Source organism: Echinops telfairi, unplaced genomic scaffold, assembly GCF_000313985.2.
Source record: "Echinops telfairi isolate 266 unplaced genomic scaffold, ASM31398v2 ScPeMD7_5805;HRSCAF=6673, whole genome shotgun sequence".
Lineage (NCBI taxonomy): Eukaryota > Metazoa > Chordata > Mammalia > Afrosoricida > Tenrecidae > Echinops > Echinops telfairi.
This window is the reverse complement of record NW_022109704.1, coordinates 1,784,356-1,803,002: the sequence shown is the minus strand read 5'-3', so window position 1 is coordinate 1,803,002 and position 18,647 is coordinate 1,784,356. Positions and strand designations below refer to the sequence as shown.

The window sequence follows — 18,647 nt, the reverse complement described above, 5'->3', positions numbered from 1 at the left end:
AGTGTTCTCTACTAACAATAAAGTTGGTGGTTCAAATCCACCCGCAGTTCTGTGGATGGATTGACATATATGCTCCCATAAAGATTTACAGCCCCAGAAACACTAAATTGGGTCACTATTAGAATAGGCTCGATGGCAGTGGGTTTGTTTTTTACAAAGTCTACATCCTTCATGTGATAATGTAGGGCAAAATTGTGTTCTTCTCCTTTCCCGTTCATCCTTTTAAAAACCTTTTTAATCTTCTTAATTGTATTTTAGCTTTTGATTCACAGGAAATGTTACATAGTTACATTTACCTAGTGTGTCCCAAAGTAGATGCCACCCCCTAAAGGGCGCTGGAATAATGCAGGAGGGATGCAAAAACAGCTACACTAACTCCTGTAGTATGGGATGTAGCACAAAAGTTTTTAATTACCAGAGGGGTGGCTAAATAATTTCTTTTCTGAAAAGGGGACAGTAAGCCAAATAATAAATAAGTTTGGGAAACCTATGAGGTCCTCCAACACAGGGAAGAGAGTCTGAAATAAGCGGATATGAATGTATAGAGCTAACTGCCTCTGTGCACTGCATACTTTGCCAAGAGATCAGAACTGGATGGTACCCAGCCGCCAATACGGAATATTTTTATCTAAGGTTCTATAGAGGTATTGTGTTTAAAAGGGGGAGGAGGGGGAGGGGAGGAGAGAAGGAATGTAAAACAAGATTTCAAGGTTTCATAGACTCAAGAATTCTTAAGAGAACCATGCAGGTTGCTGAACCCCTGAAACTATTGCCGAGATAATATTTAAACCGTAAGCCAAAAATATTCCCAAAAGTCTTCCTAAAAATCAAATTTAATTTATGTGTATAAAAGGTCTGCCTTGAGTACTGGCTTTTTAAAGAACTATGTACATGGTGTTAAATCGGCAACTTCAAAGATTAGATGGGAACATTAGGGGGCAATGAGTTTATGTTAATGGAGAAGGAACAATTCGTGAAAGGAAGGTGAGAATGGTTATGTAATTACAAATGTAATTAATTTCACTAAATGGTACATGTGGAAACTGCTGGATTGGTATATGTTTTGTTCTGTGCATTCTCAACAAGACAAAATACATATAAAAAGTAAAATACAATAAAAATTTAAGTTGAAAATATAATGATAATGAACATGCCTGAATGCACTATTCAGCTTATAAATAGAAAATATAAATAGAATTGTTAATGGTCCATCTGCTTGTCTCACTCCCAGAAGTAGTCGCTTCCTCTAATTTGTGATTTAATTCTCCTGCTTTTAAAAAAATTGTTTTATTGTATACTTTCAATAAGTAATATATATTTTAACTATATTTGGCTTATTTTATTTTTTCTTCTGTACTTGTTTTTAAGTTCATGAAAATGCTATAATATAACCACAACATATATACTGTAACCCATGATCACTGCGTTGATTCTAACTCATAGCAACCCTACAGCACAGAGTCCAACTGCCCCTGTGGAATTTCTGAGGCTGTGAATCTTTACAGAAGCAGAAAGCCTCATCTTTCTCATGTGGAACAGCTGGTGGGATCAAACTGCTGACTCTGTGGTTAGTAGCCAAGTGCATAACATATATTCATTTTAAATAAACATTGAATCTAAGATCCATCCGTGTGGCTGTGTGTAGCTGCAATCTGCTGACTTTCAGTTATGTAATATCTCATTCATCATAGCATAATTCACTTTACCGATAGGTCATGAGGGTTGTTTGTCATATACCTCCTCATACAAATCCAAAGAATTTTCTAGGTTTTATCAGTAGAATAATTGCCTTTGTATCGTTAAATCAAAATCATTCTCCAAAGTGGAAATAATCAGTATCAACATCCTCTCCCCACACTTGAAGTGGCCTATTTCTTCATTTTTGCCAAATCTCAAAAGAAACTCACAGTCACCAAGTTGATTCTGACTCATAGCAACCCTACAGGACAAGGCAGAACTGTCCTGGTGAATTTCCCAGGTTGTCATTTTTTACCACAGCAGAAAGCCTCATCTTTCTCCCATGGTGTGGCTGGTGGGATTGAACCACCAACCTTGTGGTTAACAGCCTAACATGTAACCCACTAAGCCAAAAGAGCTCTCAAACAAACAAACAAAAACCCCCAAACCCCATGCCATTGAGTCACCTCCGACTCACAGCAACCCTACAGGACAAAGTAGAAACTGCCCTTGTGAGTTTCTACTATTAGAACCCCACTATTAACGCTTTACAGGAATAAAGATTCCCCTTTCTCCCATAGCGTGGCTGGTGGATTTGAACTGTTGCTTTTGCACCAGTCCAATGCATAACCCACTACATCACCAGAGCGCTTGCTAGCTATAAAATGACATCTCCTTGTAACATTAATTTTCATTTCCCTGAGTCCTAATAAAGCTGTGTGCTTTTTCTCTCACGTTGATTACTGCCCATACATGCATCCTTCAGTGGAATTCCTATTCAAGTCTTTTGTCCATTTCTTTCTATTGCTTACCAGTGTGAATACTAATACCATTGCAAAATGTCTTCTACCAATTTGTCTTTTTTCGCTCTTTAACTATGTCTTTAATGTAGTGCTATGTGCCTTGTGGGGAGATTCCAGATCTTTTTTGAAGCCTCCTCAGATTAATTTTATTCCTATGGCTAGCTTTTTTATATATTTAGTTTAAGAAATCTTTCCTATTCTAAGATCATGAAAGTCTTCTATTTTCTTCTAAAATTTTTTAAGTTTTGACTTTTATACACCATTGGGAATTAATTTTGGTATACATGGGCACCATTTTTCCTCTACCTGTGAATAATGTCCCAGCACCATTTGTCTACTAACCTTCCTTTCCCCTTGATTTGTAACACCATCTTTATCATACACCAAGTTTCCAAGTGTGTGTGGACATTTTAGGACTTATCATTTGTCTACTCTTATTTTGACAAAAGACAAATTTCACACAGTCTTAAATACGTATGTTTCCTAAAGCTTGCTATCTGAAAGGCCAGAAACCGTCTCTACTTCCCACTGTATAGCATTGCCTGGCTCTCGGCAGAGCAGGCCCTCAAAGATGTGTGCCACACAGAGAGATATTCTTATTAAGAGTCTAAGCTTTTTGAAAGTTAAGTACCATATTGTATACTTGTTACATCATTACAAGACCTACCATAAAAGCACATGGTATGGATGCAAAACACATTAACTAGAATTGAAAAGAAAACCCTTTATCCTTCCTTCACAGAACAAACCTGGAAGTCACACAATTTAGTATTCTAATAGTTATCCTGAAATTTCAAACCATGTTCCAGCTATTCCTTGATTTACTTTACATATAAATCAGGATAAAAAGATATTAAAAGGAAAAAGGTCACATATCATCATGACATGGATCAGGAACCGTGAAGTTTCAAAGAAAAGCTGTTTTAAAATATCCCATAAGAATAAAAAGAATCGTGGAAAGTTTTTTAAAAACTCTGACCCAGCAATCCCCTAAGACTTTATACTGTAAATATAATGTCCAAGGATGTTCTTCATAGTACTTTTAATTTTAAAATATCAGGGCCCTAAAGAAGGAAGCATACATGCATGGTAACCTCCAAAAATACGAACACACACGTCTAATGGAAACATAAAGTAGCGTAATATTTCTGGGTGGCCACTTAACAATATTAGTCAAAATCCTTAAAGTCTGTAATGTCCTTTGATCCAACCAGAGGACTTTTAAAGATGTATTGTCAGAGCTAATTAAGGATATGAGATTTCTCAGAATTAAGGATGCAGAAATACTTACTGAAGCTCTCTACATTAGCAAAACACTTTTGCAATTTATAGTTAACCAAGTAACAGGAAATAAAATTCATCATCAAATATGTTAAACATATATGTTTATTAAAATGGGACAGTCACTGTAATATATTAAGAAAAAAGCAGACAAAAAGTAAAGTCAATATATTCTCATGTTTGTAAATAGTAAATCACTACAGAGTACAAAGATGTATATGAAAGTATGCGTGTATAACAAAGCCTGCAAAAGCTGGACCCACGTGGGTACGGCAGAAAGGAAAACTTCCTGGGAGAAGGAAAACTCAAATATTTCCCATTAAAATCAGTGACAGGCACCTTGGTGACGGAGTGGTTACATGTTGTGCTGTGATCCACAAAGTCGGCTTTCTATTCCCACAGTTAGTCTCGGAAACTGAAGGACAGTTCTATCCTGTCCTACGGGATCACTATAAGTCAACTTTGACTTGATGGAAATTAGTAGAGTTCATTAAAATCAGTGATCGAAAAGTGCTAAGACTGCACTTCCATCAAAGCCGGAAAACTGTGCAACATAAAAAAACGAGGCAGTCCCATTAAGTTCTGGCTCTCACAGGCTTCACTCGATGTACAGAATAAAACCCAACCCAGTGCAATCTAATGGATTCTGCCTGACAGCAACCCTGTATCGGGTTTCTGACGGTGTTCATCTTTATAGAGAGGAACAATTGTGAGGATGGGGCAGGACCAGGCAGTGATTTGTTATGTTGTGCATAAGGTCACATCTATGGGTCGGAACCAGCTCAATAGTACTCAGCAACATCTTTCCGAGAGCAATCAGTCTTTGCTTTCTCCCGCAGAGTGGCTGGTGGGTCCCAAGCACAGACCATGCGATTAGCAGTCCAATGCCCACCCAACAGTGCCACCACAGAATGAATGTTAGCAACACTAAGGAGAGCCAGAACTCACGGGGCCTGCCTTATTTATATGGTGGGCATTCTTCTTTCCTACCACTATTAAGAAATCTACCTCAAAATTGCCCAGAAAATGTTTCTTTTAGATTTTTATAAGACTGGAAAAGAAACCACATAATTTTTCATGATGTGCCTGCTTATTCAAATTAATGTACAGATAAGTGCATTTATTATTCAAAGATATAGATAAAATTCCCTTTTTAATAAAAACATTTAACGGCACGGTTTGTTTTGTTTTGGTTTTTTGATGAGATTATTGAAACAAATTTCTAAGTCTGTAGCCTTATTAAAAAACTCTTGTTCTTCATTAACTTTTCCAAATTCCTTCAAAGCTTTTATATAGCTAAATATCTGTGTTTGACTTAAGGGCTCCGGCTCGTCTAATGGTCCATCTGCATCATCCTCATCCTCATCATCTTTAGCCTGCAAGTCCACAATTTCCTTCAGGTTTATATTGTCCATTTCTGTGGCAATTTCTTTGTCAATATCAATGTAAGATAAGGCACTGACCCGATCTTCTGGAACATCACTATAAATGTCATTTATTGCATCCTGAATCTGCATGATGTTATCAGTCTCAAGAACTGCTTCATCTGGCATACTATTGCCACTGCCAAATACGAAACCGCAGTTTTTAAAGCATTTTCTGACAGTTTCTTCCTTAATCATTCTGATGGATTTTTTAAGAAATGAAATTGCATCAAGGACATCAATTTCCCCTGACATCTCCGATGCCATCTTGTGCATCTCAATGTTGGCAATCACTTTTTGAAGCAGCAGCTTCCTGTAGTTTACTTTAATATTTTGGATAATGCCATTATCCAGAGGTTGTAGGACCACGGTCACGGAGGGTGGGAAAAAAATTAATTTAATATTGGACAGGGGCAGGGGCCGATGACAAGTAGCATTGTCAATAAACAAAAGAATGCTTCGATTTTGCTTTTTCATGCTATTGTTGAATTTATTTAAAAACTCTTCATAAATGCCTCCTGTCATCCAAGCATTTTTATTCCACTTCCATTCTACGGAGAGCTGGTTAATGCCGATGTTCTTGAAGCATCGCGGTTTCTTGTTCTTTCCTATAACCCACGGTTTCTCAAATGTCCCGTCTGCAAAAGTGGTTAAGAGGACGGTGAGGCGCTCTTTTGAAAACCGGCCCCCCGAACATTTTTCCCCCTGCATTTTCAGGGTCATATTGGGAAGTGCCCTGTAAAACAGAGCGGTCTCATTGGCATTTGCAATGTCCTTAGGCTCGTAGCCCCTTATGATCTCTTGTAATTTTGTGAACCAGTTTTCAATGGCGTCTTTGTCAGCCTCAGTTGACTCCCCACAAGCAACGGTGCAAGCGATCCCATGCTTTTTCTTGAAGCTCTGAAGCCACCCGTTGGATGCTGAGAAGCCGTCAACTTTCAAGAGTTTCGCCGTTTCCTTGGCCTTGGCTTGCAGGATAGGCCCTGAAACAGGAACATTTTTGGCAGAAGCTTGAAGAAACCACTCAAAGACCGTTTTGTTGATTTCAGCATAATTCCCTTCCCTTCCTTTCTTGACATTTATGTTGCTGCTGCTCATGTATTTTTCAATTATCTTATCCTTTTCTTTCATGATTGAGTAAATTTGCGTTTTGCCGCACTTGAACTTAATTACAGCTTCCTTGACAGTCTTTTTCTCTTCGGTTATCATTTTGACAACGTCAAACTTTTCTTTCAGAGATAAATTTCTCACTCGCTTGTCCGTGGCTGTGAAGGAATAAGCTTTTTTAAAAAAGGAAACAAAAAAGGAAGTAAGTTCTTATAAAAACTAAGGAATTCATGATCTTATCTTCTTGAAAACGTGAATATCTCAAGGAGAAAAAAAAACCATCAACATCGCTATATGGTAAGTTATCACATGCCAATAAAATACTTAAGGGAGAAAAAAACCGTGTGACAAGCCTGTCGCCCTTTTGTACACACACTGAATGCATTAAGTAAAGAATTGCTGCTCATTTCATGAGCAAAATGAGGTATCTTGAAGGTAAGAATGTCAAGCAAATGAAGAAGTAGATTCTGACAAATCATGGTAACATGTATCAAATTACAAATAGCTAAAGCAAGGACTAAACTTAAAGGTAAAAGTAAAACCTCTCAAGACAAGGAAAAAAGTGTTTTGCTATTTATCTTAATGAAAAATACAACAACAAAAACCAGAAGACTGTATTAGTCTTTCTTACCTTCTTTCAAACTTTTGGATGTTGTTCTTTATTGGAAAAAAATTTACACGCAAAAACTAGCACAGCTGTAAAGTATAGACAGTCAGCGAAAGCAGCAGCGTCCAGTAACAACGCACACGGAGCGAAGACTGGCTTTTCATGTCTGACTCCTGTACTTGTTGGAACTATTTTCAGCTTTAACATCTGCACTTGCTGGTACCCGGGTGGCAATACCCATGGTTTTCTGATTCTGTCTAGCTTTCAGAGAGTATTTATCAGGCTAAAGGAAATGTTTTAGTGGAAAATATTTTGAGTTTTCCTTCTCTGACAGGATTCTTCTGCCTTACATAGGTTCCGGCCTTTGTGGGTTTTACTGCAGTTATCTCCTAGTGGTGGGATTATGTTTGCTAGTTTATCTACAATGTGCTAATTGTTTTTGTATTCATAAAACTATTTTAATTTAAAAGGAAATAAAACCACAATTTAAAAGGAAATAAACTCCCTTGCAGCAATGTAATAATTCTACGAAGGTGCCTGCTTTAGTGATGAGTTTTGAGACATAACTTGCCAATTAATTCATCATCAGAAGGTACAAATAGCGATCAGAAATTACATAAAAACCAATTTACGATATAGTCTTTCTGGTCAGTAAATATATTAGTGACACGAGGACTACTCCCTCCATTTCCTTCTGAGGACCAACAAGCCTCGCTTGTCTTCCACAAGCCAGGAACCGATAACCAGATGACTCTGCCCAAGAAATAAAGAACAAAGCTACCCTGAGAAAATTCTCACCAAACTAGTAAGGTTCTTCTAATGAAAACAAAAGCATGCCTATTAACCGGCTAGAGTTTTTGATGTCTGCTTTTTCCTCCTAGAAAGCATAAGGTAAGAACCTGCTGCCATCAGACTTGAGCCACAAACATCTAATTCAGAACTAACTCAGAAGGAACTGCACTACCTACTGAAGCACCACCCTATCAGAGAATCATTACGAAACCACACTGTCTAATTCGTAGAAACCACGCCAGAGTCTAACTAATAACGGGTACTCTTGTCCCTAAAATTAAAAAAAAAGAAAATGTTCTCATCCCTCTGTCCCAGGAAGAATTTACCAATAATCCCACTTACCATTGTTGTTGGCAATTAGTGTAACAAGAGTCTTCTTGGCACTGTCGCTGTTCTGTGCCCCGCTGCTACTAACGGTGGTGGATGTAGAGAGGTGCCCAGCCACAGAAGCATGGGCAGCGATGGGCACTGGAGCCGAGACTGGCTGCTGGCTCACAGAAACTGTGGGGAAGGGGAGGCACAGTCACTTGGGAGACAGGGAGAGTTGGTGCTAAAGGATACTGCTCTCATCTTTCCTTTCCATCAAAGTTTCCTGTTTTATTCATATATCCAACTGTTCACCTGGCTTCTCCTCCTACCTGCCCCTCACTCCACCAGTTAGACGCAATCCCTTCTTTGTCTCATATTTCCTGGGTAAGTTAAAACACAAGCCCATTGAACCAGGATTTTAACGTTTTGCTTATAATGCACTAGCAAACATCTAGGACTCAAAGGTTTATTATTCTCATCGCCACAACTGGTATGCATAACCATCCACATTAAACCATCCACAGACCTTGCACTGTGTCCGTCCTGCTTCAGCCTAAAACAATGCCATCTTCAGGTCTCAAGGCAGGGAAGATAAAAATACAGAGAAAGCAGCTGGTACAATTTGGTGGAGGGGCTACCACCCACTTTCTGCATTCAGGGAAATCTAGAATGTGACCTGGCAACATCACCTTTAAGAAAGAGAAGCTAAACTGTCCATGAAGGCAAGCACAAAACAATTTCCGTTCCACTCACAGAGGAAACCAAGTTCAAGCTTGAAAAAGAAAACAACAACAACAAAAAAAAATCTATAGGAAGTGTATTTTGACTGAGTACATAAAGAACGAGTGCTGACACACACTGCCACTTTGCAACCGTGCTCATACATCCTTGGATAAGAGTGCTGCAAGGTGTTTAATAAACACTGGCCAATCCAACTTTTCAATGTTTTTCGCAAGTTAAATATGCTGTTTCTGGCTTTGTGGATAAGGAAATTGAGGCATTTATAGGCTAGAGCATGGAAAAGGTGGCACCAGTAAAAATGCGGCATCTCGGGATTTTTTTAAAGTTAAAATCGTGGGACATTTATTAGTGATATGTGTTTCTTTGTGTCTTAGATTCTTAAAGTACTTCTCTGCCTCATATGTTCTTAACCAAAAGGCCTTCAGATCAATTTAAGCATGGTAGAAGTTTACAGAATCAAAAAAAGCTTGTTACCTGTAGTAGTTTTATCCACTGAATTATAATCTTCAACTACAGAGTCCTCGATGACATCACTGATCTTCTGCCATGGTTCTAACTCCTCCTCCTCACATTCCATAAACAAGTCGGTGTCCGCCATGCTACAAGAAAAAGTAAGATATAGTTCCAGGAAAGGGGAATCTATTTTATGCAAAACAAGAATCAGATACTTGAATCCATTAGTAACTTAGCCCTTTTCTGTTCCCTCATCCATCACCTACCCATTTTCCTCATTCTCCCTTTCTAGAGGTACAAAATTACAGCTTTTATTCTTGAATATTAGAATCCTTTCCATAAAAACTCTTCCATAATTAGGACTATTAAAGCTTACTTTATAATCCCTTAAGGCTGCATTAGGATGAGGTGAATCATGCAATTTAAGTCAGATGGTATTGATTCAAAATGAGTTTTGTTCACCATGATGTTTTAAAGTTAACAGTTATCTTTCTTACATACTGCCTGGAAATAATGCCTTGATGGAGCCTTTCCATGCTCCTGAGATGAATGCCTCAACCTGCCTCACCCCATGATCAGCCCTACAACTACTCTGTACTTCTACTCGAGAAAATTATTGGGAACACATCATCATTTTGGAGTCTTCCTTTAATTTGAAAACACTGCCTAAATCAAATGCCTTTTTGAAAAATGAAATCTACCTCTTTGCAAATGAAAACAAAGAATTATTGTTATTTTGTCATCCCACATTCGTTGACTATGTGTCATTTTCTTTGTCTTAGAATGATGGTAGCATTATTGCTCAATGGTCAAATATCTTCAATGCAAAAGATCTGTGTGTAAGTTAATTTCTTATTGAGGCTAATACCAAAAACTATTACTGTTTATTAAAAAGTCAACCAAAACTAACCAACCAACCTTTGCCACTCAGTCACTCCTGCCTCATTAAGCCCTTACTGGACAGAGAAGAAGTGCCCTAAAGCATTACCAGAACTAACTCTCAATGGAAACAGAATGCCGACATCTAGTTCCCAGGGAGCAGCTGGGCTGTCTAACTGCCTAATTACATAGCTACCAGGGCTCCCATTGAGTAGGTAAGGCCCTACAACTTGACAGTAGTAGTCTGTATGATGTCCAACAGATGGTGCTATTTCCCCTAAAAAGTGAAAATATCCGGCAGCGCCCCAGTTTGCTAACTACAACCAGATGCATGGATTAGGCATCACAGTTTTCATTAAGTACAATGTTTCCCTTAATTCTAACCACTCTCTAATCTTCCATTCTAATTTAGTCTGTCTTTCCAAACCAAAAACAGAGGAAGGAGCAATGAGTAAAGATGGAAAAAAGGGAGCAATTTAAATTCTTCATTTCATATTTAATTTCTAAACACACACTAGAAACAAAATTTCAAAACAAAATCCTTTATTAGAGGCATTCTTTTGAGCCCCAAACTATTCAACACAACACCTCTGTATTTTCCAGTCTAGTTCATCTAAAAGATGACACTAAGCATTTTTCTATTAATTGGAGTCATCGTTCCTGCCACTGTATCTTTCTTAGAGCTTATAGTCAATAGTTAATGGGTAAATAACACCAGCATGTGGAATACACTGTGGGTAACATCTGCAGATGATTTTTCAAGGACCCTCTTTTAACCCTGAACATATACTGAACATTATGGGGACAACCCTCTGAATGCAAATTGTGGTTTTCAATGTCAAGCCTGTGGATAGTTTAATAGCACATCTAAAAAGTTGGTGTTTGCAGTGCAATGAGTTCTTTTTAATTCCATTATCGTATAATTCCAATTTTCCACAAACCTTATGAAACCTCCTAGTATATGGCTTTTCTGACCCTAAATTTGGTCTAATTTTTTAGCACACCTTGCAGGCACTGGCCATTTTACTATGCAAACAGACTGGCAGTGTCAATTACTAAGCAAATTGAGTGATTTAGATCTACGAAGGCAATTGCTCAGTTCTCAAGGACTGATGGGATTGGCCACAACTTGCAAATGTTAAGACGTAAAACCAATCCCAGAGGTTGAGGAGGACACACCAACCGGAGTTTGGAGCACGTGGACCTGGGACTACTGCGGTGTGAACCTTAGACACAGAAGGAATCTAACACTAGAGATGGTGTGACACAGTGAAAAAAATGAAACTACAGCTGAGACCTGCAGCAGCAAAACAGTGGCTGCAGTGGGTTTGGCATACCCATGGAGTGACAGAGCTGGCGCTACAGAGCTTTAACACTTGCCCCTGGGACAGCAGAGGCCAACAGAAGGGCAGCCTGCCAGCAGGCACAGCTGAGAAAAAGGCAAGAGCTGTCTTGGTTGGAAGTAGTCCTGACTGAGGAATTATATCCTGTTTCCTGAGTTGTACTTTGTTACTCCCAAATTGAGACACTTGTTACTTCCCTAATAAACCCCATAATCTTGAGAATTGTCGGAGTTGTAGAGCCATTGCAATGAATTATGAACCAAACTGAGAAGTAGCGTGCTGTGGACAGTTGATGTCAGAAATGCGGAAAATTTGGAGAGCAGTGGCAGTGGTAGGATTCAGTCAGTTTGAACCAGGTTCAGCAGAACTGATACCTAATTTTTTTTTTTGTTAAGTTCAGCAAACCAGTTGTTAAAATAGCACTTGTAATCAGGGTTCTAGGGGGGTGGCTGGACATCTACCCAATGTGAAAGTAAAAAATTGACATTTCTTACTCTTTTTTTTAATGTTTATCTGCACAACACAACAGCGTATTCTAAGCACCCAGCAGTAATGTTCATTCCGTCCATAGGAATACAAAATCAGATGAAACTATGCTTGTAATGTTTATTCATTTCATAAAATTCATTATTCTTTTGATACAATACTACTTCCTATTCCCTTGCTACTTCAGTAAACATAATGTAGAAGAGAAAAAGTACCAAACAACCAGAGGGGGCCATGGTGTCATTCATTTCAAGTTTTGTTAGGCCCTAAACTCCCACAAGATATTATGAGTGAATTATGCGATTCCTTAAAGTGTTCAAAGAGCTCAAACTGTTGTCAGAACAACTGCTGGAAGAAGTTTGACCCACCAAACGCAGTGACTACTGTCCACGTGGCCTAAAGGAACGAGAGCCTGCTCCTGAGTGAAAAGAAGGGTAGGGATAAAGCGCTCAGCTGATGGAGCTCGGATAAAAGCCAAGAACACTGCAAGTGAGGATGCCAATCAAGATGCAATATGGAAAGATTTAAAATAGGTTTTATTGGGTTTTTCTTCAGCTATTAAATATTTTTCATTACTATTTTAAAACTAACATAATCTAGTTTTATGTACATATTTTATTGTTCTTATTTAAGTATAACTATGAAATAGTAAACTACCTTTCAGGATATCATTTTTCAATATCATGATCACTAGGACAGTGTACCATTTGGTTAATTAAATACAAATAAGTAAGTAAATAAATAATGTGAATCCCACCACTGAGTGAAAGTATGTCTGACCACCTAACCAGTATCCATTTTGTACTGAAGGTGATTCTCCTCAGAATCTAGATGGCTTACAGGCTTACACCCAAAACATCTCTGGAAGACATGGAAATCAAGTTTTCAAATACACAGTGCTCCATCTGACCTAGACTGTTAGCTCAGATGTGATCTTTCTTTTCAAAAGCAATGCCAAGAGCACAACACAGCTTCCAGGCCAAGACCGTAAACTCAGTGCCTTCTGGCAGGAGGCTCAGTTGCAGTGCAGGGTGCCTCAGGCACTTATGGGGGTGGGGAAGAGCTAGGTTTGCCAACCCAAGCACCTAAAGAGCTGAGTATCTTTAGGGTGAGACTTACTTTAAGGTTGAGTAGAATGCTTTTTGGCCAATACAAGTAGCACTAGAAGAATTCTGTAACACAAAGCAGGGCAGAAGTTAAGGGGCCAAGTGGCTGAGAGGCGAAGGACCAAAAGATAAGCATGCCTGTGGGCATGGCTGAGAAAATGCACTCTGGACTGAAGAACTGTATCCTGAACATTCCTGGTCATGAATTGTAACCTGTTAACTTTCCTAACATACCCTATAATCAAAAGTTTTGTCTGTGAGCTCTGTGTTGTCATTGCAATGAACTACTGAACCCAGTAGAGTGTAATGGGAGGGACGGTTGATTGATTAGAGTTGAACAGGAAGGTGGGAAGGTAAAGGGATGTCTGACCTCTGCCTCAAAGGAATAGACTTTTGGCTGATGCCAAGTTTGAAAAATCAGCTCAGCTCCTGTGGCTTCCTATAGTCCGGTCACCACTGACTACACATACTCATGATACACGCCTCAATTCTTTATAGTAAGCTTAATTATACATAGGGTTAACTTTTTTCTTTCCCTTTTTTTAAAACTTTTTTCTTTCAAGATTGCTTCGTAAGGCATGTTCTTCCATCAGAGGCATGCTCAGATGCCAGGATCCAGTAATTCATTAGAAATGAAATTATGGACTCTCTCCTCCTTCTCCCCCTCTCGGCTCCTCCCTTGACCTCTCCTGGGCTCCCTCTCCTCCCGTTTCCCTTTCCCCTTGTCCTCCTTTCCTTCCCCCTCTCTCCATGTGGACCACCAAGCGGGGCTGAGATGAAAACTCTAAAGGCGTCTCCAGTACTCAATATATCAGTCTTCCTATCTTTGCTATTTTGATCATCACCATTTTACATATTTGTATTTTCAAAACCACCACCTGCAGAAAATGTAAACCAACACAAGCAAAAAGGACTCAAGATTGTGAGGAGGATGAAATGCAGCCCTATGCCAGCTATATGGAGAAGAGCAATCCCCTGTATGACACTGCACACAAAGTGGAGATGTCGCATGTGCTTCAAAACCAAGCTGTGAGGATGGATTTCAATGCCTATGAATTATTGGAATTGAGCGTGAAGACAGATGAATCTGGATACAGTATAATTATGGCATTAATTTTCTAATTATTCTAGAACTGATGTCCACTTTTGAAATGAGAGATTTTTCACAGGTTCTAGAAGACAAAGATACTTGAATGACCATTATGTCCTTAAGCAATTGGAACTTTAGAATTGTAGCTGCTACTAGTTAGCTCTCTAGATGATGGATGCTATTTTTGCAAAGAAAGCACATACTCATGATAAAATATTAAAATAATACAGTAAATAAGGAAAATCTTTTCCACCAAGAAGCTAACCACCTGTGCATAGTATGCTATACTATACTATAGAAAAGAAGAGAAATCGTAAAAGAAACAATTACTCTGGCCAAAACATGTTTTGGTGCTTCAAGTGTTAGACTTGTTTCTGGGTATATTTATCCTGCTGATTCCAAGAATGATACCAGTTTTTCCCTATCGGCTCTAATTTTTGAGATACCATGCCACTCTGCTCACCATTTAACAAAAAAAAGATATTTTAATTTAATGTTAGCTAGCCTGAGACAGAGGAAGTGCACACTGCACACTGGCTTTATTTAAAGTAATTTTGTCATATTAAATATTTACTTCACATTAAAGAAATGAAATTATGCTAAGCAAAGTAAGCCAAGCACAAAAGGACAAATACAAGAGTCCACCGAGGTAAGCAAAAAAAAAGAAAAAAGGGGCATATGGGGAAAGCTACTATATACATACATTCCTGGGATGAGGTCCAGGTACTACAGCAGATGCCAAACTCAACCAAGGGATATATATGGCAGCCAACTAAAAACGAGGAGGTGAGGGGGGGGGGGGGAGAGACAGGTAGCGGGGGAACAGGGCACTAACCCACCCAAGAGGAGGGTATTATGTATATCTCCACAGGAGAGGGAGAGAGGGACCAGACTTCAATCTAGCGCATCAAGTCATGAATGCAACATACAGGCATGAAGCAGGGAACCAATAGAAAGGTCTGCGAGGCAGGCCCTCACTACCCTAGACCCCTCACTCCAGAGGAATGCACTTCAGAGGGCAGCAATGAAGCTGCAGTTCAGGAAGCAGGGTGCCTCTGATCGGGAGCAAACGCAGAGGGAAGGAGAGAGCATGGAACACACCCTGGCCCACCAAGCCCTGAGGAAAATATTCCGGCTCAGAGCGGCCAATGCACAGAGAGGATCACAGAGCAGCCCCACCATGAGACTTGACGTCCCTCACTGTAACATAACAGTAAGGGAGACAGCACTGGGGACATGGTGCAGGAGATGTGCCAGATCTGACCCCACCACACTGGGGTGAAACACCAAGGGCATACAGCGGAGTAGCAAGGGGAGCAAAGCTCCGAAGGCCCCAAGGAATGCCAAAGGTGGAGTTTGGGGCCAGGGCGTGGCACCCCAGCAGACTCGAAAATACTCATAAAGGTCAACGGATAGACTTGGAACTGTTTGAGGGCTTTTCAATTTTTGCTTTTACTTATTTATTTTCGTTTTATTATATTAGCTGTTGTTGATTTATTTTTTGTATTCTTTTTTTGGTTGTTTTGCTTTGCTTTGTTTTTACACATGTTATTGTCTATGCATGTCTGCCTGGACAAGATAGATTGGGTGAACAATCCAGAGGAGAGAACAATGGGACCAATGGTTCCAGGGGGACACGGGAGAGGGGGAGGGGGTGGGAAAGGTAGGGCATACCAAACCCAGGGAAAAGGGAAGAATAAGTGATCTAAAATTGATGGTGTGGAGGGCACAGGATGTTTGGGGGGGGGGGCGCTCGCTCAAGGGCAATGTAGTCAAGGAGAATTACCAAAATCCAAATGAAGGTCGAACATAATAGTTGGACAGGTGGAAAGTAAAAGGAAATAGAGGAAAGAAATGGGAGGCAAAGGACATTTATCTAAATACAGGCATGCATATATGTAAATACATTTATATATAATGATAGAATAGATCTATGTAGATATATTTATAAAGCATTACAGCAGCAGATGGACATAGGGCCTCCACTCAAGTACTCCCTCAACGAAGAATACTTTGTTCTACTAACTGTGATGCTCACCTTCCCTGACACAATCACTGAAAAAAAAATGTGTGCACAAGCAAATGTGGTGAAGAAAGTTGATGGTGCCCAGCTATCAAAAGATACAGCATCTGGGGTCTTAAAGGCTTGAAATAAACAAGCAGCCATCTAGCTGAGAAGCAACAAAGCAAACATGGAAGCAGCACACCAGCCTATGTGATCATGAGGTATAGATGGGATCAGGTATCGGCATCAAAGACCCAAAATAAAACAAAAATCATATCAATGGAAATGAGGGGGAGGGCACAGTGGAGACCCAAACCCCACAGTAGTCAACTGGGTACCCCCTGCAAGAAGGGCCACAAGGAAGAGACGAGCCAGTCAAGATGCAGTATAGCACTGATGAAACACACAACCTTCCTCTAGTCCTTTAATGCTCCCCCCTATTATGACACCAATTCTAACTTACAAATCTGGCTAGACCAGAACATGTATAATGGTACATATATAAGGTCACAACACAGGGAATCCACAACAGATAAATCCCTCAGGACCAATTAAGGGAGCAGCGATTCTAGTAGAATAAGAGAAGGTGGGGGGAGTAAGGGGGAGCCGATCACAGTCGTCAATGCATGGCCCCCTCTCAGGAGGATGAACAGCAGAAAAGTGGGTGAAAGGAGACAGCGTTCAGTGTAAGACATGGGGGGGAAAAACAATATAAATTATCAAGGGGACATGGGGGAGGGTGATAAAAAACGAGGAGCTGATACCAAGGGCTCACATAGAAAGAAAATGTTGTGAGAATGATGGCAACATATGTACAAATGTGCTTGACACAATGGATATATGTATGGATTGTGAAAAGCTGTACGAGCCCCAATAAAATGATTAAAAATGAAATGAAATGAAAAACAGTGAAACTCTCTTCATTCCACCTTTATTATTAGCTGGATCACTTGTATAAGAACAAACCAAATCCCACACCCTGACAACTTCCCTGATTTCCTGCTCTATGGCATTGGAGCAAAATTACTGGATGGTGCAATTTATATAGAACGTCATTTTATTGTGCTTTGATTCTTTCTATCCTGCCTAATTCCTTCCCTTTATTCACTAGTTTTCAATAAGTTGATTCAATTAAAAAAACAAAAAATAAAACAAAAACCTCAGTGCCACTGAGTGTTGACTCATATGACAGCATTCCACAAAGTAGCCAATTATCATTATTTTAAACTTCCATTAAGACATCACAGACATAAACATATTTGATGTATTTATTCCATTGTCCTTATCTTTACTGATACTCAAAGATCTACTTCCTGAGTCCTTTTCATACCCTAGTAGTGATTGATAAAAATCCTTGAGCTCTGATATGGCAAGAGGTAAGGCTCAACTCCTACATTCTCCTCCCCAGGCCTATCATCAGCCATTTGTCCAGGACATCCTGTTCTTCTGTGTGGTGGAGAATGGTATTTCAAGGCCATAATCTACATGCAAGGGACCTTTCTAATCATTTTAAATATAAAATCGCCTCTGGATCAACCCACAACTATTATAAAAACTCTGCTCCTGTATTATTGACAAGGGGACAAAAACAAAAGACCTACAACCACAAATAGCATGTCTAAGAAATGTCTATTTCTTAAATATGAGAATTTCAAAGTCAATATAAAGAGAAAATCATAGATTAGCAAAAAGAACACCTTTAATCAAACCTTTTCATTGTAATTTCTGGGTGCAGATGTGTAGATTTCAACTTGAATGACACACTACTATAGAAACTGTCGGTACTGCCCTTACGCATCTAAATTTATCAACGTCTTTTCTGGATTGTCAAGATACAGACAGATCACCTCAAAGATCTCAACATTCTTAACTATTCCTAACAACAGTTTACCTATAGTAAGTACAGAGCAAATAAAGATCATTTTCAAGCTACTGCTGGAGGAAGCCCTCCTAGTGTAGTTAGTGTTTATGAATCAAGCTCCTGCTAGGTCAGCAGTTCAAAATCCCCAGCAGCTCCCAGTGAACAAAGTGAGGCGTTCTACTCCCAGAGAGAGTTACATTACAGAAACCCACAGGGGTAGAGTTCTACCGTGTCCTCCAGGGCTGCTATGAGTTAGCATCAACTCGAGGGCAGTGTGTTTGAGTTGATTATCAGCAGTACTGTCTAATGAATGATCACTGTAGAATTATTTTGTCTAATCCCCATTCCTAATAATGTCTAGTTGTGGCCTCTATAATTCTCCTTCATGCTGCTTTTCCAACAAGCATCAGCTCTTGAACCATTTTCTCAGAAGGCAGTAAATCAAAATGACATTGTAAAAACAAAACTTCGGTGTTCTTTCTCAGGCTTTTTGTTATGCTTGAAATTAAGTTATAGTTCTATATCTCAAATCCAAAGATGATGGTGATAAGTTTAAACAGAAAAAGATTCCTCAATAACCCAAATTCTGCCTTTATCAACAGTCTGGCTTGTTCTTTTGTATAACACACAAGGGTTACTTATGAACTGTTATAAGCAAACACATTCAGCCCAAATCGAACCTA

At 39.4% G+C, this 18,647-nt stretch overlaps 1 protein-coding gene across 5 annotated transcripts in view; it reads right to left on the bottom strand.

Annotated features, from left to right (window-relative positions):
• Positions 1-18,647, bottom strand: part of POGZ (pogo transposable element derived with ZNF domain) — a 69,872-nt gene that overhangs the window by 35,047 nt on the left and 16,178 nt on the right. For 3 of the 5 annotated variants that reach the window (XM_045295616.1, XM_004716625.2, XM_045295619.1), the window contains exons 2-3: positions 9,216-9,340; positions 8,034-8,192 (exon numbers count right to left, since the gene is read on the bottom strand). In XM_045295616.1, the coding sequence (XP_045151551.1) occupies positions 8,034-8,192; positions 9,216-9,339 (283 nt within the window). In that variant the 5' untranslated portion in view covers position 9,340. The remainder of the gene's footprint in view (positions 1-8,033; positions 8,193-9,215; positions 9,341-18,647) is intronic. The other 2 variants (XM_004716626.2, XM_045295618.1) reach the window with 1 other exon arrangement.